General features: G+C 51.7%; 1 protein-coding gene across 1 annotated transcript; it reads left to right on the forward strand.

Annotated features, from left to right (window-relative positions):
- Positions 1-41: 41 nt before the first annotated feature.
- On the forward strand, positions 42-18,394 carry ADORA2B (adenosine A2b receptor). The gene is made up of 2 exons (XM_009278174.1): positions 42-460; positions 17,324-18,394. The coding sequence occupies exons 1-2, from the start codon at positions 96-98 to the stop codon at positions 18,015-18,017; spliced, it is 1,059 nt and encodes a 352-aa protein (XP_009276449.1). The 5' UTR covers positions 42-95; the 3' UTR covers positions 18,018-18,394.
- Positions 18,395-19,666: the final 1,272 nt, after the last annotated feature.

Below are 19,666 nucleotides of genomic sequence, written 5' to 3' on the forward strand. Positions count from 1 at the left end.
GGCGGTGAGCCCGGACATGGGTGTTTCTCTCCGGCGCTGCCCCGTGGCCTGTTGGTACCTGCGGACGGGCGCCCGGTGGAAAGTACCTTTTTCTCATGAACCGTTCTAGCTCCTCGCCCTGGGCTCTCGCCATGGACACTATGAAAACCACCTATATCGTGCTGGAACTGATCATCGCTGTGCTGTCTATCGCTGGCAATGTCCTGGTCTGCTGGGCCGTGGCCATCAACAGTACCTTGAAGAACGCAACCAACTATTTCCTGGTGTCCCTGGCAGTGGCTGATATTGCCGTGGGTTTGTTAGCCATCCCTTTCGCCATCACCATCAGCATCGGATTCCAGGCGGATTTTCACAGCTGCCTCTTCTTCGCCTGCTTCGTGCTGGTGCTGACCCAAAGCTCCATTTTCAGCTTGCTGGCGGTGGCCATCGACAGGTACCTGGCTATTAAGATCCCACTGAGGTAAGAGACCGGAGTGGACGCAGGTAGCCACGTTCCCTGACAGCCCAGACCGTGACCTTCCTTGTCTTAGCGCGCGGGAACTTCCAGTCTCTAGTGTTGCCGTAAGAGCTTTGCTGCTCACAGGTGACGATGAAAATAACAGAGATTTTTGCACTCGCTGCAGGGCTGGGATCAGGTTTTCAGTATCCTGCCTCTGACTTCAAAATACACCTTGGAGCTCAGTTTCTTGAGGATGTTTGTCTTGGGAGGGTCGGTGGCTTCTTGGGGGGGCTATGCAGTGATGTAGTGGTGTGGTCGAGATAGTTGTAGCTAATCTATGTAGGTATTTATACAACCCCCATTATTGTGGTGTCGGGGCATCTCCCAGGTAATTAAATATAGGAGCAACCACTCTTTCTCCTACTGCCCAGCCTATTAGAGAAGTAGTTTTGCAGGCTGTTCTGTAAGAGCTCTTGTCTTTTCCTGAGCTCAGAACACAATATTTTCAGAAAGGCTGAAAGTCATCTTAAAAAGATCTTAATATGACTTTGTACATACTTAACATTTTCAGCTAGGACTAGAGTTTAACTAGGCTGTCTTCTAATTTTTAGAGGGATATAAGGAATGGACTTAAACCGCAATTTGTTGCATCTACAAACGCTGAAACAGTATTTCTGTGCTTGTATGCACTCGGAAAAGGTACATATACCACGAGTGAGTGTATAGATCAGCAAATGTCAGAAGGTGTCAGCTCTGTGCATACACTGTGAAAGGAGAAAAGGGAAGGGGAAAGGATTCATAGCTCAGTTTTCAGAATTTTACGGCCTCTTAAACTTTCATCCAAGGGCAGTATCAAAGACAAATTTGTTTCCTTCTAATTCATGGGATATTGCAAAATACTGGGGGAAAATGTATTGAATATATTTCACAGGCACTTCACCAGTGAATTGGTGCAGCAGCTGCTTTAAGCTTTGCATTACAAATGCAAATTACAAACGCAAATTACAAACCCTGGCTTTGCATTACAAATGACCTGAGTCCTGTATTCTCGGTCTCCTTGGCGTCTCTGCTGTCCCTCCCTGAGAATAAGATATCGATGGAGCCCCACTGGGCAGTCCAGGACTGGTCAGAAGTGGAGGCTGTGGGGAAGCAGGGCAGATTCGGCGTAGGGACCTCAGCTGAACTGTGTAAGCTGCAGCTTTCCTGGATTCTGCTTGTCTCGGGTATCTCCCTTGCACGAGCAATGAATTCAACCTGAAATGACTTAACTCCCCCCCCGCCCCAGCACCCTGTTCTGGCACCTTGCATCGGAGGACTCCTATACATTGGGCCCATATTAATTAGTCATCAGGCAGATGATAAAAACTGGTAGTGGAAATGCATGTATGCTGAGTGGCTGCGTGTGTCATCGGAGCATGGAAATTCCACAGGATGTAGAGTAAGCGAGAGCCGAGCTGCAGCCCTGGTCTGCACAGGAGGGAGCGGGGGCAGAGCAGTTCAGGTTGCTGCCAGCATCTCTGACACTGGCTGCTTACCTTCCCAGCCACCCGGCCGGACTCAGAGACGCACGTTGGCTCCGGATAATGCTTTGGTGCCTCTTCCATTCATTCGTTTGGGGCTTTCTCGGGATGGGGGCTAGCAGCGCAGCAGCGGCTATTGAAGCAGGTCGGATTTATTAAGTTTCAGTTTAATCACACCACCCACCACAAGCAAGCTGTTCAAGCATGGGCTGTTAATTATAACTCTTTTCCATTGTACCACAAGTGCTTTTTGCAGTGCTTGGCTGAGGAAGTTGAATCTTGTGAGATCGGTTTCTACTCCGCTGGAATCCAAGACGAGAGTAGCAGATCAGAAATGCTCTGAGGGGATCGTTTCAATGTTGGCAGAAGAGAAGTGGTTTTGCCAACGGACAAAATAGCAAGTATTTCCTCCACTCTCTTCACAACGCTGGTCTCTAGCAGGTTTGCTCGACTCTCCATTAGGTCGGTCTATACACCTGTGTGGGATGAAATCCCCGGGCAGTTTTGCCTCGCTTTGGGATCCTTTCCCAACATCGCTTTTTCACCCCATCTTAGGCCAAATCTTTTATTCCATTTGCACAAACATCTTTATTCCTATGAGCGCTTCCTAGCCGGACACGTATGGCCTCTTCAGCTGTAAACGGAGGTCAAGGAGTCCCATCCTAGGCTGGTCTGAAATGTGAAGTTTGGATTAAACTTGGTCCTGGCATTGAGGCCCGTTTCATTGCTCTTAGGGGTGACCAGTGAGTAAAACCACTTTAAAAGGACGGGGGTTTGTCACTGGTAGGAGTGCAGGGCAATGGACAGGTCATTGCTTCGGCAACGGGAGATTTAGGGACTGGTACTGAAAGGCTGTTTTTATTTGTACAGCCAACATCAAAAGAGGATAGACGAGGTTATAAAGCTAAGCTGGCAAAACACTTCTCTGCTGCACTCGGGTTTTCCAACCAAGGCTCAGTTAGAGCTGCCTTGTCAGCATCGTTATTCCCAAGATGCTCCACAGTGCTGCCGGCGGCGAGGGGCGAGGAACTTGTCCAGCCACCTGCTCTAGGTAGGTGCACGCACCGTTTCTGGAAGGAGGTTTGCGCTGCGGAAAGGGAAAGCTGGTCGTTAATTTGCAGGAATGGCGACCTTGGGAAAAGTTTCTTTCTCACTAAAACGCTCGTTCTGGAGACCAGTAGAGAGGCTGATAACAGGCCATGAAGTATTAAACGTTTAAGAAAATGATTTGTACCCAGCCCTATCTAGCAATTATAATAAATAACGCAGTTGTTGCGGAGCAGACAAGTGTCCCTGTCACATCCACCGGCTCCCTGTGGAAACCTCTGCAGGGACACTGAGAACTGAGTGTGCCATATTATTTAATACTATTTCAGGGCTATTTAAGCACACTGAGAGGCTGGGCAGGCCTGCAGGCTGGGGGCGCGCAGGAGAAGTTTGCATTACAGCCAGGCTAATAATGGATTTTTCAGTTCTGCGGCTGAACCAAAAAATCCCATGGGGAAGAGGAAAATTGTTTCAGTCAAACTGAAACAGCAATGTTTGGAGGTTTCAGTGAAACAAAGTGATCCTGACCAACCTGGCAGATTTTGTCTGAGTTGCTTAACCCTTCCGATGTTGCTGCGCTGCTTTTTGAAATGGAGGCATCCTCGCTGGAAAGGAACTAACAAATTCTCACCTAGACAATTGCAGAACAAAAAATCTTATAACATTTAAAAATGATGTTTTAGAACCCTCCCTCTTCTGGCTAAAAATATTTGCTGAATTTGACCTGAAGCCATGAATTCTTTCTGTCCCTTGAAACTCTTATTTCGTTTGTTTTTGGAGGAGCCCCCACCCACGCTGCCCACTTCGTGCAGCTGCAGCTCTGAGCCCTTTCCCGGGTCCCTTCTCCCCTGGTCGACGCACCAGGACACGGCTTCTTGTCTTCAGGCACGCTCTAACCCTGCCTTGCTTCCCGCACCGCAGTGCTCCGACCAGGCAGCGCTGCTGCCTGCGTGTGCCCGTCCCTGTGCCGCCCCAGGTACACGGCACCATCCCTGCTCTCATCTGCCAAACTGACACCCTGGCCACCCACCCCCCCGAAAGCTCGCTCCCCCACAGCGCTTCCTCCAAGCAGAATATCAAAGCCAGGCAATCGAGCATCTTTCAGCAGCAGTAAATCCATCCTGCAGAGTGTTTGGCACAAGAACGGTGCTAGGCTTTCGCTCTGTGGCTTTCTCCAGGGCTGGATTTCACCCCACAGTCACATAGCTGCGAGCCAAAGAAGATTTGTAGGTGGAATAAAATCTTTCCCTTTTATTTGCATTAACCAAAATCCTTTGGCGTGGCTAATAATTGTAGGTACAGATAGATGCCTGGAACAAATGTGTCAAGAATTAGGGAGGCAGAAGAGCGTCTGTATTTAGAGAGCAAAAGGAGAACGAAACGCTGTACAACATCATGCTGCGTGTGCCCTTGTCTGGCTGGTAATCTCCTGCAGGGCAGTGAATGTTGTACTGCTGCTGCCTACCTGGCAAACACCCCAGCTGAGACCTGTGGAGGGAAAATTAGCCCCAGCTCCCTGCGATTTGAGCTGATCTGGTGCTTGTTCTTCCTCCCTGGATTTAGTTCTCTCCCGTTTTCAATCTTATCCCTAGCAGAAGTGCAGGACTGATGTTCTCTGGCAGCTTTGCCATGAACTGGAACAGCATATCCATGACCATGCCCTCTCCCTTTCTGTACGTTGTTGAGCCCTCGCTGTCCCCCTGCAGTCAGAGCATCCACGCTTGGATCACGATCTGTTAATGGTGTTGCACTGCTCTGCTTCTGGTGCTGCCCCACACGAGCTGCTGCCCCTCTTATCTTTGACCTAATGAAGGCAACAGTCCAGCTCCTTTCGGCTCTCCTCATGGGGACAAATTCCATTTGGATTGTTGTTGCTCTTATCTGATCCTTTCAGCTGTGCAGTGTCCTTTCATGAGGTGGGTTGGCTGATGCTTTACGGCTGCCTGTCCTTGCTGTGCCCTGCTGCTGCAGAGGAGGGGGTTCCCCCTGGGTTCTCCAGCAAAGAATTGGTCCTGGATTCCTCTCAACTCCCAGCTTGTTCCTCAGCAAACCAAACCGGTGGGTGTTTGTGTCAGTTGGGAGGGCTGGAGCCACTGGGGAGGAGAGAAAATCCTCTTCAGAGCCTTGGTCTTCACCTGCCATTTTCTGTGTGCCATCAACGACATAGAATTGCAGCTGCTCTTCCTTCTTCAGCCCTTGCTTCGCTTCCTTTCTGAAGTGAAATCCTTGCACTGCCCTTCATCTGAACTCCCAGGCGTGTTCCGCTGTTCACGTGTGGCTCACACACGCAGTGCCCGATCCTGAGACCCCAGCGGGATGGGAGGCATAATTTCTCCAGAGTAGTGGATGCTCTGTCTCCCCCATCCATCAGATGGCTGTGCCTGGCCAAGGTTATCATCAATTGATAAACTTAACGTGCAACAAACCTGGCAAACGTGCCCAAGTGCTGCGGGCAGGAGGGCTGGCGTGTTTGCTTGAGCAACAGAGCTGCCACGTCTTTAAGGAAGTTCGTGTCAGTTGAGCTCAACTCAGGCAGAACGTGGCGGGGTTTGTGCTGCAGCCGGGAGCCGGCAGCGCCCGCTCTCCTGGCCGTGGGTCTCGCAGGGCTGCCGCTCGCTCCGGGCTTCGGATGCAGCCAACTCTGGACACAGAAGCACAATAAAAAACTTAGGAATAATCGCATGTGCCCTCATGGCCATAAATCAGAGGGGGGAAATCACCCCTATTTTTAGTTGTGAGCAGCCTGGTTTCCTTAAGATGCGTGTCCCAAATTTTTATATTTTTCCCCCACCTCGGGGGTCACTTCCCTCCCAAAAAGCAAAAATCCCGACAGGAAGGGAACGAATTGCCTTTGACACCTCTGTCCCGACGCAGCTCCCGCAGAAGCTGGGGGCTAGCAGGGATGTCGGGGCGCGGCAGCTGAAAGCCTCATTTCCAGGGCACAGATCTCTGGGCTGAACCAGAACGCAGAGCTTTGGGTTTAGGAGATTTTTTCAGTTTTGGCCAGCTCAATCTATAAAAAATACAGGTTAATTCTGAAAGCGGCTTTTGAAATCTGGCAGAATTTTACTCCAGAAGACCTTTTGCCCTCTCTGCAAAAAATATATGAAACCAAAATGTTTTGACAGCAAACTGTTTTATTTTGCAGTTAAAAGTTTTTGCTTTGTTAATTAACGGGCTTGTTCTTGGGGTTTTTATAAATTTGCTGTTTGTCATAGCAATGAGCACAGACCACAAAACTGAGTGTTTTAGGAGTGTTCTGCCCTGGCCCTTGGCTGCACGGGGCAGTCCCTACCGGGGGTGCTGGGGCTCCTATTCCTGTGTTATAGACAGCTTTGGTCCGCAGGATGCCAGGAATCGGTGACACCAGCTGTGCCTACAGATGTGTCAGTCCTCTCCTCTCCCCGCTGTCTCTCGTGGCTTTGCAAAGTCCGACGACGGGCTCAGGAAATTTGTACGTGCCAAAGAGCGGATTATCTCTTAATCCTATGGATGACATCAGGCCTGGGCATGAGCCACAAATAACCTGCGAGCATGTCAGTGGGTGTGTGTCCGTGCTCTTACACTCACCCTTCGGTACCGTGTGGGCACCGGCGTGGCACTGGGAAAGCAGGTGGGCACTGAGCACCGTGACCAGAGCTGCTGGACCCGCCGGGGACGAGGGACAGAGCACAGTCCCTGCAGGAGCTGCTGTGCAGGCGGACTAGTGCCACCGTGGCTGGGGTTCTGCCTGTACCCCCTTCATAATGCACTGTGCATCAGCACCCATTACCCCGCACCCCGGTGCTCACCTCCTCCCTCCCTCCCGAACCCCAGTACCGGGCTCCCCGGGAGCGCGGTGCTGCGGGGGCGGTTGTTGGCCACATCCTCCCTCCCCCGCGCTCAGACCTGTCGGTCTCTTCCATGAGATTTGCCATCGTGCTGCAATGGCGTATCTGGCACGCGGGGGCTGGATGCTGTGTCGCCAGCTGGTTCGAACCTGGCCGTGCCTGGGCAGGGAGGCGAGGACAGGACGGGCTCCTCGAGCTGCCGGAGCACGCTAGGACGGGGCACGGGTGGGTGAGTGGTGCTGGGCTTGGTGCTGACCACGCAAGATCCAACAGCCCTTGGGAAGTTCGGTCAGGGCTGTGCAGGGAAGGCAGATGAGTAGCAACTTGCTGGGGCTGGCGGATGGAAAGGCCAGCGGTTTGGGGCCTTTAGGAAGGGCTTTAGCACCCGTTTCATTACAGAAAGAGTGATCCAGCAGAGATCTGCCATCTCCCCACCCTTATCTGTTATCTGAGTGAGCAGGGCTCCGGGTGCCTGGGAGGGGTAGCGGTCGCTCCACTGCTCTATATACAGGATCACACCCAAACAGCTTGCTGTGAATCATAGTTCCTATCTCACCTCTACCAGCCACCTTTAACTCAGCTGCCCTGGTGCTGCACATCTGAGGTCTGACCGCTCTGGGAGGTTTGGAATGACAAAAATTCTCAGCCCCAGGCAGCCCCAGGCAGATAACGTGGAGCTTCAGAGCCCTGGAGGGAGGGTGGTGCCGGAGGACGAGCTCTCGGGAGGGCTGCAGGTTTGTAAGGATCCTCAGCCCTGCGGTCTCGGGTAGGGAGAACCAGGTTTTTGTGCTCCGGGACTCAGAAACACCCTATGGCGCATGAAGGGTGGGCAGGTATCGCACACTCCTGCCTGCACATGGGCGTCTTGAGGCGGCTGCTTATGTTTTGATGTCGCTGGTTGTTGGAGTGTGAGAGCCGGCGTGCGGAGCGCTGAGCTAATTTCCTTCCTGTGCCCCGGGGGCTCTGCACACCTCTGGCAGTCCCCCAGCATCAGGCGTGTTCACAGGAGTGTGGGGTTGCCCAGCGTGCGCAGGGAGCCCACAGCTTGCCCTGCACCCCGCTTGTAGCCCGTGTGTCTTAGTTCAGTTTTCAGTCACCTTTTCTCACCCCGTCAGGGCTGAGAGCTGGCTGGGACCGGCTTCTACAGACAGAAACCAGGGTAGCGAATGCAAATTCCTGCCTGGCTGCAGGCTGCTGTGAAAGCTGTGCGTGTGAGAAAAATATTCACACCTCCACATCACAGGTGCTGTCGGTGTTCAACAAGTGCACGGCTGTGTGGCCCCCTCCCACCGCTCCCCACCCCACAGCAGCCTGAGCTGCAGTTTCCCTTCTTACTCCCTTCTTAATCCTCCAGATGACCCAAACGTGTGCCGTTTGCAGGGTGCTTTGGACCAAAACTGCACTCTCCTGCATTTCTCCTTCCCATTTTCCTGGTCCTGCAAACCTAATGCCCTTCAGCCGTTCCCCTGCCCTGAGCTGGTGCTGTGCTGGCAGTGGCAGGGCTGAGGTGCCAGCCCGTGGAGGGGTGTGTGAGGATAAACCGGGGTGAGGCGGGAGCTGGGGGCTGTAGAGGGCAAGCCTTCGCTCTCCCAGCTGCTCTGCCTCCACCCCGGGGAAGGAGGAGTTCACGGGAGGGATAAGCACATGCGTGTAGTTATCTTGCTGAGAGGGTTTTAAACCTGTAGGCACTCGATAGTCCAAGCGCGCAGGCTGCAGGACCTGGCGTGGTTGTAGCCTGTATGGAGTAGGCTGGGGCATGCCGGCACAAATGAGTACCCAGGAGCAGGGAACGCTCCCCTCCATACCCCCAGCTCATCCCAAGAGGCATCGCCATGGCTGCGTGTGAAGCACAAGTGGGTTTTGTCCATTTTGTCCTGGGAAGAGTAATTTGGAGTCTTTATAACTGGGGAGCAGTTGGGGCTGCAAACAGGTTTGCTTCTGAGTGGCAGACATTCCCCCCATCCCTGCCTTCCTCTGGGAGCAGCAGATGGCCAGCGTCCACCCGAGGGCTCATCTTCAGCCAGAACCGCTTCATCCTGGTCTCTGTGCTGCTGTTTGTGCCTCTCCCTGCCTCACATCTGTCTGCTTCTCTGTGACTCTGCTCCCAGGTGGAATTGCTTCCTAGAGAGCAAACACACAGCACGGCAGGTCTGGAGCAGCCCCAGCCCCTGAGGGCCTCCGATCACACACTGGGCTTGTCTTCTTCTCTTATTAGTTCAAAAGCATCTAGCTTTTATTTCAGACTAAGGCTGAAAATGCCATATAACATGACCAAAGCAAGCCCTGGAGAAAGTTAAAGCCTTCCAGGCTTTAAATGCCTTTTAGTGATCCTCCAAACCTAAAAATGAAGCATTGCAACCTGTGATCTTGCTGGTTAGCTGCCTCAAGCAGGAATGGAAACCTAACAGCACCGGGAGGCGAGCAGCCAGTTGTTCCTCCTCACTCTGTGAGGATGGGAGCCAAGGCAAGGCTGGGTTCCCCAAGCATCCAGGCTCAAAGCTCAGAGCAGCGCTCACATACCGGCCTCCCTTTTGAAGACAAGGCTTGAAACAGCAGCCCGCAGCCGGGCTGTGTTGCGAGGGCTGGGTGTTCTCTCTTACATGTCACTACCCAGGGTTGCACAACAGCGGGGCCGCCTGCGTGGGGTGGGGTGCTCCCCGGTGCGTGCGTGCTCTTGGCACCGGGAGCAGGGGAGGGCTGTCGCCCTGCAAGCGCTCGCTTCTTTCCATTCAGCTTTTCCTGACAGGTTAAGGACGGCCGTGAGCCAGCGTTCAGGGCTGTCTCCATCCCCTGGAGGGTGGGTGCTCAGGGGCTGAGCTGCCGCAGGCGCTCAGGTTCCCCATGGAAGCACCAGGCAGTGGGAGAGGTACTCCCAGCAGCCAGAAATGGAGGGTGCTGAGCGATGCCTCCTGCCCCTCCAAATAACCCCTGTGTGCTCACCTGAGCTGTGGGTGCTGGTGTGTTTGCAGTAACCCGTCCGGCGGAAGGCCGGGAGTGCGAGCGGGGAGCACTGCTGCTGTCCCCTGCGCACAATAGGGACAGATGTGGGAGGAAGTGATTTGTCTACAACTGGATGTGGACAGACGCAGATGTCCTGCTTCCTTGGCTGATACCGTAACGGCTAATCAGATTTCTCACTCTCACCGCCAACTCCTTCCTGGTTAAAAAGCACAGCTTTTTCTTTTTTTATCTCCCCCCCCCCCCAAGGGGCAATTTATGACCCAAGGTGCAATTTATGATTAATTTAAAATGTTCGGCCAGGATATTTCAGCTGGTATGTGATCTCCATTCCATGATGGAGCAAACAGAACGGCAGCAATGTGCTTATTTCATGCTTCATGCCCAAGGTGCAATTTATGATTAATTTAAAATGTTCGGCCAGGATATTTCAGCTGGTATGTGATCTCCATTCCATGGCTGTGCATGGAGCAAACAGAACGGCAGCAATGTGCTTATTTCATGCTGTTATAGCTCCAAAAAAAAAAAAAAGAGCAAGATGCAAAGTACAGCTGCAAGTAGATGACAAGGGTACGATGCTTGGCAGCCAAACTGCTCTCTCCCCTTGTGAATGGAGGTGCCTGTGTATTTTCCTTCACACTTAAAATAGAAACATACAAATTATCACTGCTTGTTTGTATCAGAGCACCTGCGTAGTCCGAGTTCTGCAAACTCTCCATCTGCTCACCTCCCTGCATCCGGCAGCCTGGGCACGGGGCAGAACAGGGAGGGAAGCAGGGGGAGCAGCGGGGAGCACCAGCCCCCAGGGCTCCCTCCACAGCTCTGGGCACCGGGAGCGCAGAGAGGACCCAAGCTGCCTGCAGCATCCCTTGCACAGCCATCACGCCTGTGTCTCCACTGATCCCATCAAATGTGGCCTCAGCACAAGATACCTGTGAGTTTGGAGTTTAAGCACTGAAATTGCTCATCGAAGCCTGATCTTGCGCTGGGGTTTGGCAGTGGGAGAACTGGCCCAAACTCCTTGAGCGGAGCGGCGCAGCACCCTCCCATCGGGCTGGGGCGCAGGGACTCTGGTGTCTCTGCTGCTGAGCTGCAGCTCTGCTGACGGACACACGTCTGTGTGGGGTCGGTATAGACTGAAGTTGACCACACGACGTGTGCAGGTTTAGAGCTATGCCTTGCCTGATTCAAAGTGCTCCCCTACACCATCCCAGAGACTCCAAAGATGCCAGGACAAGGGTTGGGTCCCTCTTGGCTCTTCCCAGTTAAGGTTCCAGAAGGCAGAGTTGTCCCGTTCAAATGCTTGGACTAAGCAAGCTTGGGAGGCTCCGTCATGAGAGAAAATTTTCCTGATGGAAAAGTTAATGCTGCAACTTCAGCATTGTGTTACATACACAAGAGAAGTGTTTAAACACCCGGTGTCCATGTGCAGCTTTCACAAGCACAGCCTGGCAGCCCTGCAGCCTTTTGGGGGCTGCTGGTGAGACGAAGCCTGACCGAGGGGGGCTGGATTCCTCGTAACATCTTTTTGTTGCTAGATGCTGCATCTCAGCCAGCCTCAGGGATTTTACTCGGGCACCCAGCGAGGTCGGGGGACAGCGCTGATGCCTGGGCAGGTGGACATCCTATTGTAGACGTCTGGAGAGCCAAGACCCACAGTGTATTTGCCAGGCACCAGGGGCAGGTCTTCAGACCATAGCAGAGATGATGGGGCTCATTTTTGTGTATCCAACAGTGGCGCAGTAGCAGAGAGGCAGGGAAGGACTTTGGGAACAGGGCTGCCATGGTGAACAAATGTAAGGGGGTTGTGCCACTCTGCAGGTGACAGTCAAAGGGGTCACCTCCCGCCTGCCTGCCCCTGCGCAGGGCAAGGGCTGCGTGGTCGAATGCTGCCCAGAGCAGCGGGCCCTGCGCCACAGCGCTGTTGAGCACATGGTGGCAAGCACTGACGCAGTTTCTCAGCTTGCAGATCACTCATTTGTTCAGCAACACACCTCAAGTGTTCAGTAAAACAAACTATTTGCTATTGGCTCTGCTCTTTGCTAACCTCGGGTTTATTTACCCAGTAATTTTTCAGCCAGGGCCCAGGCCAGCATCATGGTCAGGGCCACCACCAGACTGCACCAAGCACCAGGAGAGCAGGTGCGTCCACCACAACATTTTGACCTGTTCATCCTTCTGGGCTGCTCAGGGACGGCGGGGGATTCTCCCCCATTCCTGTTCTCTGAGGATACATAATATGGGAATAATAGTCCCCTTCCAGACTATTTCCTCCAGGCTGTTGCTGTTTTCTGCCCCAAGTCTAATCACCCCAAATGCTGAATTAAGCCTTGGCTGCTGCTGTACGCTCCTCGTTCGATGGGAGCTCAGGGGCAGCAGTGCCTCTGCTTGGGTGATCTCTGCGGGGTCACTGCAGGGGTTGGTGGGGAGATGCCAGGTACGTGCAGGACATGACTCAGTTCCTGCCAGTCGGGAGCCAAACTCCTGCACCGGAGAGGCTGGACTGAGCTACAGGCTGGCAACGCGTCCTGCTCTGCTCCAGCTGTGCTGAGCAATGCCTGCCTGGGTGTCTTGGCTGGTATCCAGCTCTAGTAGATAGAACTAGAAATGCAATGAGATCTGTTGGGAAAAAAACCACCCTGACCATCCTACCAACCAGAGGCACAGTGCCTGGAGAATGCAGAGAGCCTTCCTGCACCCTGTGCTAATGGACAACTTGGTCATTTTGGTGGTTGCCATGATGCTCTTCCAGAAAAGCTGTGGACCTTGCTGAGCCCTCACTGAAGCAGACCGGCCACAGGCAACAGCAGCGTGTGCTGGGTGAAGGACACCACCTCCAGTCCACGGGCCAGCTCAGGGGACATCTCCTCCAGCTTCGGTGGCAGAGCGGTTGCTCACTCCACGGCACGGTGGCTGGGCAGAGCTGTGCTGTGCCCAGGCTGAAGCCTCTGCCGCTGGCCCGTTTTGGTGACGGCACAGCAGGTACAGACCCAGCAGCCTGGCACTTGTATACGGTAACACCGGTGGGCCAGAGCCATGTTGTAAAAGCAGCTGAACTTTCCGTAAAGCATTTGACCTACTGCAACCCAGGCTGTGTGACTGTGACACTGGTGGCAAACGTATAGTTACGTATGTCGGAAGAATAGAAACCTGAATCGCTTGATGACGGCAGCACAGCGGGGGTGGCATCGGGGCTTCTGGAGCATGTCCACTGCGGGGGCACTGGGTGGGAGCTGAGATAATTAGCTGCTTGATGATGATTACGCCAGTAAAGAGACTTTCCCTGGTGGTGTAAAAGGAACTAATGCATTGCCAGGTTATTTAATCTCAATAAACCATTTTAAAAAATTCAGCTGTTATTTACGTTAAAGCAACATTTGATGCCTCTGGGCAGAAACATAGAGGAGATTCAATATTTGTTATACATTAATTGAGCAGATTTCGGTGAGTAAATTTACTTTAACAGTTTTTTTGCCTAATAATATTAAGCCTAACAGAGAATGAAGGAGGGGTTTGCTGGAGCATTCAGAGCTGTGAAAATCTGTTGGTTCCTTACTGTCTGGTCATGTTTTATAGAGCTTAGGAAAAAAGTTGAGTCTCGGCTGTCTCACAGCCCGTGCCTGCTTTTCTTGATGGTGGTTTATGACGGAGGTTGCAGGTGTGTGCAGCGGCTCGCTAATGAAACTTCATGCCTTGATCTGGTAATAGTCACGTACTCCTTTATTTTTAAGCATGTGCTTAACTTCCATTAACTTAAGGCAGTGTCCCACCAAATAAGTGTATTAAGGTAATGATGTGGTTTGACCCGGCAGGCAGCTAACCCCCACCCAGCCGTTTGCTCACTCACCCCCCGCCCCAGTGGGATGGGGGAGTGAATCAGAAAACAAAAGTAAAATTCATGGGTTGAGATAAAGACAGTTTAGTAGGACAGAAAAGGAAGGGAAAATAATAATAATAATAGAAGAATATACAAAATAAGTGATGCACAATGCAATTGCTCACCGCCCGCCGACCGATGCCCAGACAGTTCCCGAGCAGTGGTCACCACCCCCAGGCCAACTCCCCCCAGTTTCTGTACTGAGCATGACGTCCCATGGTATGGAATGTCCCTTTGGCCAGTTTGGGGCAGCCGTCCTGGCTGTGCCCCCTCCCAGCTTCTTGCTGGCAGGGCATAAGAGGTTGAAAAGTCCTTGACTAGTGTAAGCACTGCTCAGCAGCAACTAAAACATCGGTGTGTTATCAACATTGTTCTCACCCTAAACCCAAAACACAGCACTGTACCAGCTGCTAGGAAGAAAATTAACTCTATCCCAGCCAAAACCAGGACAGGTAATAACAAGGTAATTAGTGAACAATTTTAGAGCATTGAACTATCCCCAATTTCACCTTGGCCTCTTCTGGCTGGTAGCTCAGTGACCAGCTGTGACCCTTCTCTGCAGTCACAGCAGCGACCATCATCATTACCTGGGATCAATCCACTGAATGGAGAGATGTTGGGAGGAATTTGCAATGCAAAAATAGAGCTAATCTAAGGAGCGCGTTGTTCACTGTGATGAGTTATCTCCACTTTAATGAGCACCATCTCCTCCCTGCGCGGACAGGCCTGCAGCCCTCTCCATTGCTCAGCTCTGGCTCTTGCAGACCCGGAGCGCAGCGTGTTTTTCCATCTCCTCCTTCTCACAGAAGGGGCCCCTGCTTAAATGCAATCCTGGCTGCAGCTCTGCTGTGTGTGCTGGGGAAGAGTGAGCAACACTAAAATAAACATGCCACCATTACAGCCACTGGAAAATGAAGTGACTGCTTAACTGGTTTTGTAAACCTTCAAGCCGAGCTTTATCTTTGCAGAAGAGTTCAGGAGAAGAGCAGATGGAATAAGCCTTATTTGAGGTCACATGTTTCCAGCAAGAGGTGGCACCGAATGTCACCAGCCTGGAGTGGCGCGGTGGGCATCGGCCTGAGCACAGCACACTGAGCCGCAGCATCTTTTCCTTGTGTTCCTGTGCACAGCCTGCTTCAGACACACAAAACTCTTGACTCCTTCAGTTTCTCTGTCTGAACAATGGTCCCTTTTGCATTTGCCAGTCTCGCTACAATAGTTTTCAGGATGTGACATGACTGAAGCAGCAGAAAAGTAACTAAAGTGATCAACTAAGCGTGAATAAATAGCACAAGCCAAGGAGCCACGGTTTTTTTCTTCCCATGTGCAGAGCTGTAGGTCAGCTGCAGCTCTTGGTGCTCCTGCAGCACTGACTAAGCTTGGCCAACGTCGTAGCTCGAGACTCAGACTTTGCCAAGAGATCGGATTTCTGGGAACTCGCTCCAAATCAAATCTTAAAGTTTTCAGGCCCCACAACCCAGACCAGCTCTGCCTGCTGAAAACAGGCATTTAGCACAGGGTTTTGAAAGCAATGGGCTTGGCCTCAGTGATGCCCTGCCTGGTAACTTCTCATCTTCTGAAGCAGCGAGACTTAATAATAATGAGAAAAGTGCAGGAGAAACCCCTCAGTGGCTGGACCTGCCCTTCAGACATCTACCTCGTGGAGTGTGTTCACAGTTCAGCATCGCCTAAACGTGGCTGCTGCTCCCGCATCCTCTCGGCCAGCCCCGGCTGTGCCCGAAGCGAGCCCCGCTCGCAGCGGCCACGCAAAAGGAGCCGAGCGCTTCCCCCCAGCCCCTCTTTGCCTCCCGGTTCGTGCTGGCAGACCACCCTCCACTTACTCTCCTGTCTTTGTAGCTTGCAGGAGGAGAGGGACACATGGCTCGCACGGAGGTGACCGCAGTGTGATTCACAGGCACAGCTGCGGTTCTGTGGGAATAAAACCCTCCCCTGCTTCACGGGCCGGAAGAAAATCAGAACAAACGTTCTTAGGAAAGGAGGAGCAGGGTAGCCAAGCCAGAGTAAACAAGCACTGAGAGAAGGGTGTGGGAAGGGGGGGGACGTGTGTCTGCCAGCAGATGCTAACTGGCCGTGGAGAGGACAGTAATGGGTTTCTCATGTTGTCTTTCTGGCAGTCGCTGGTTCTTCGTATCTCCAAAAAGCAATCCAACTGATGCTTTGATGTTGGCATCTGTTTGGTTGTACCCAAACCAGCTTGACTTTTGCTGCTTTATGTTCCAGCCCCATTTGTGTCTCCGAGCATCAGCCACAACCTTTACTTTCTTGGCCATGAAGACACCCAGTCCGTGGGGTTAGGAAAGGTATGGGGCAGCATATGGCTCTACACCCCTCAGCGCTGCATCAGCTTGTCCCTGGGCCACCGCGGAGCTTCTTTGTAACGTGTGAGAGCAGCAGGTGCCCAAGGAAGGCATTTACTTAAAAATCTGTATCTTTACAAACAGTTATGGTGGGTCAGCAGAGCACAAAGCATCGTTTGACAGCAGCAGCTATGCACGGCTGAATGGTTTAACCCCACTGACGGTTTCAGCAGCTGCAGGTCCGAGTCTGTGTGTGGCTTCAGGACGTCTTGATGGTCAGTGTCCCCCAGAATTGGCACGTCACATACACGAGCAGTGGAGGCTGACACGAGCCCTGGGAGCTAAGCGAAGCTGCCCACATCAGCACTGTTGATGGAGGATGCATAAAGCAGGGATGCCAATGGGGGGGAGAAGAGCCCAGTGTCCCTGGCTCTCAGCTCCACACCTGGATGCGAGACTCTGAATGGAGACATAAACCCTAACTTGTAACTCTCCTAAGCAATCCATCATTAGCAGTTGCTTTCAGATGCTGGCTCAGAAAAGCCTTTCAGGGTGTTTATTATCCAGCCACAACAAGCTCGTGTGGGCTGCAGTCTGGCATGTGTAAACCAGCAACTGCAGTGTTTGGGAAACTGGTGGGATCCCTGGTTTCCACACACGTGTACTTCCCACCTTAGTGTATGAGGTAGCATGGGAAGGGACATCACATTACAGGACTGCTGCAATCTCCAGTGAAGGCCAGCATTGCTGCAGGCATAAGAGCAGCCCAAGTTGAAGCAAGTTGGCTGTGGTATAAAGGCTGTAAGTGTGTGGTGATGCTGGTTAAGTCTTTAGCTACCCATTACGGTGTAGAATTGAGAGCCAGCACTGTCTCAGCTGTAATAAGTCAGCCCAGAAGTTCAAGTAGCCCAGCAATGTGCCCTGGCGTGCCCAATAATGGATGCTTAGAGCAAGGGACTAAGTTGGTGGTTACAGAGTGAGCCTTCCCCCTGTTCTTGCCCTCCTTGTAGTTGGTGGTTTAGGCTCATGCAATAATAAAGCCTTTTTTAAAAAACCCGGGTCCTAACCCCCACTGAAGGATGTTCGCGGGCAAGAGCAGTGCTTGGCACCTCTCAGGAATAGTAAGTGAATCACCTCCCCAAATCACTTTGCGTAGGCGTAGAGCACAAGTGAGATTTTTTTACCCTCCGGCGATCACAGAGGTGAGGTTCCTGCATGGGTGTGGGTGGCGATTTTGTGGCATTAGCCAAAATGCTGATGACTTCAACTGCAGGGAAGTCACGAGCGCTCATTTATGTAATGGCTCTATCTTGGTTTTGTTCTTGATACTGTAGGTATAATAGCCTGGTGACTGGCAAGCGGGCAAGAGGACTCATTGCTGTGCTGTGGCTCTTGTCCTTTGGAATTGGACTGACTCCGCTTATGGGCTGGAATAAAGCCATGAGCGGTTGTCCCAACGCCACCAACGAGACAGGGGCTGACACCGGGACAGAGCACCATGGCTGCTTCATCTCGTGCCTCTTTGAGAATGTGGTAACGATGAGCTACATGGTGTATTTCAACTTCTTCGGCTGCGTGCTGCTTCCGCTCATTATCATGTTGGGAATCTACATTAAGATATTCATGGTCGCCTGCAAACAGTTGCATCAGATCGAACTGATGGGCAACTCCAGGACCACACTGCAGAAGGAGGTCCACGCAGCCAAGTCTCTGGCCATCATTGTCGGACTTTTTGCCTTCTGTTGGCTGCCCCTGCATATCTTGAACTGCATCACTCACTTCCACGAGGAGTTCTCCAAATCCAAGCCTGAGTGGGTGATGTATGTGGCCATCATCCTCTCCCATGCCAACTCTGTCATCAATCCCATCATCTATGCCTACAGGATCAGGGACTTCCACTACACCTTCCGCAAGATCATTTCCAAGATCCTCTGTAAGACGGATGACTTCCCCAAGTGCACCACTGACAACAACCAGCACCTGACTGTCACCAACATTAACTCTCCAGCAGCCTCTGTGACCATATGACCGTGCATGTCCTGCTCCCAGGATTTTGCAGTCTGTCCCTGACACTACCTTTCCCTGTGCCTATGTGAACAGTTACAGCTAACTCCTAGAGGAGTGCTCAGAGATGACCACTATGCAGTTATGCAGCTGTATTTTTTTTTTTTTTAATTTTTGTAATTAACATAGTGCCTCCTAGAGGAATAACCTGACCGGGGAGACTGAGCGCAGCTCACCCTCGACTGTAAAACCAGGTTGCGTGAATGCTGGTGATCGTATTGTATTTCCTTTCCAGGTCAGACATTGACTGTGGAAGACCCACCTGCTGGGGGTGTTTCCCCAATTGTGCTGCTCATGTCAAGTCCTAGGATCTTTATTTTAATTATTATTATTATTTTTTAATCTTTTGATTCATTTAGGAGTAATAATTTTGTGTCTGTTTTTGGGTTGTTCTTTAAGTCCATACTTGACAGCACTTTGGTAATACCCTAATTATTCCATCAATTGTTTGATGCAGCTAGTATTCTCCGATGGGAAGAAGTCTTACTTAGCCCAGTTGCTGGTGTGAAACTGAACCGCGTTCCAGGCTCTGAGGGATGTGACCGTGTTGATGGGAAAACAAGATCAGAACTGGCCAGCTATTTCTGGCCCCAGTATGGAAGCCCTACTTACTGAAAGAGAAAAAATTTAGAAAAGAGTTGACTGAAGTTTTAGAACAGCAGTTTTATTGCCTTTAAATCTCTTTGGTCTACAGGATTGTGCAGATCAGTGCTTCAGGTTTGATTTCAAATCTGTTTCCTGCTATCAAAAGGCAGAAGTGCCCTAATAGTCCTAGTTAGTCCGATCCAGCGTCACTGAGGTTAGTGCAAACACTCCCTTGGTGACACTATCTCTACAATTAGATTTTTGCTCCCAAGTCAAAACTTGACAGCCTTGCAATACGTCTAGAAGTGCAGGTTTTGGCTGCGATAGCTGGATGCTGCAGCTCGCCTGATTCCTAAAACTTGGTCTTGCTGGAGTTCCTGTGTAGCCCAGTAACCCCCAGAAGCTGTGAGTGCTTTTTTTTCTAATAGTGATTTTTATTTTTTTATTTTTTTAATCCTGACCTGCATCAGTAGCAAAAGAGACGGGAGGGGAGCTAATTTGCTTGAGAAGCTAGAATGCCTTGACTTGCGACCTGATTTTGGCCAAGCTCTTTGGGGAAGAAGCTCACCTCGCAGATTGCCCAGCCTGGCCTCTGCAGTTAGCCACAGAGTCCTGGCCCTTTGTAAGGACAAAGCCCACTCAACAGCGGAGCAGTCTTAATTTATACTGCAAGTTATAATAACTCTCTGCAACCACAGCTCAGTAATTACTGCACCTGATTTCGTAGGTAACTAACTGTAATATGCAAAACTAGACAAAGGTAGAAAGAACCGTGCATTAATTTCTAAAGCACGAGCTCCACTTCTCCAGACTGCATGACAGCATGTGCACTGCCGTAAAAGAACCAGGGTTTCTGGCATGTCTTTTATTTTGCAGGGCAGTTTCATGCCACAGCTGTGAGGAACAGGGAGGGCAGGCAGAAAAACACCAAACAGCCTCCCTCCTTCGTGCCCAAAAGCCGACTGTGGTACAGACACAGCTGCTTTCGACTAGCTCAGACCTGCCATCACCTTGTGGCCCCCTTACAA

This window comes from Aptenodytes forsteri, unplaced genomic scaffold (genome assembly GCF_000699145.1).
Source record: "Aptenodytes forsteri isolate BGI_AS27 unplaced genomic scaffold, ASM69914v1 Scaffold66, whole genome shotgun sequence".
Lineage (NCBI taxonomy): Eukaryota > Metazoa > Chordata > Aves > Sphenisciformes > Spheniscidae > Aptenodytes > Aptenodytes forsteri.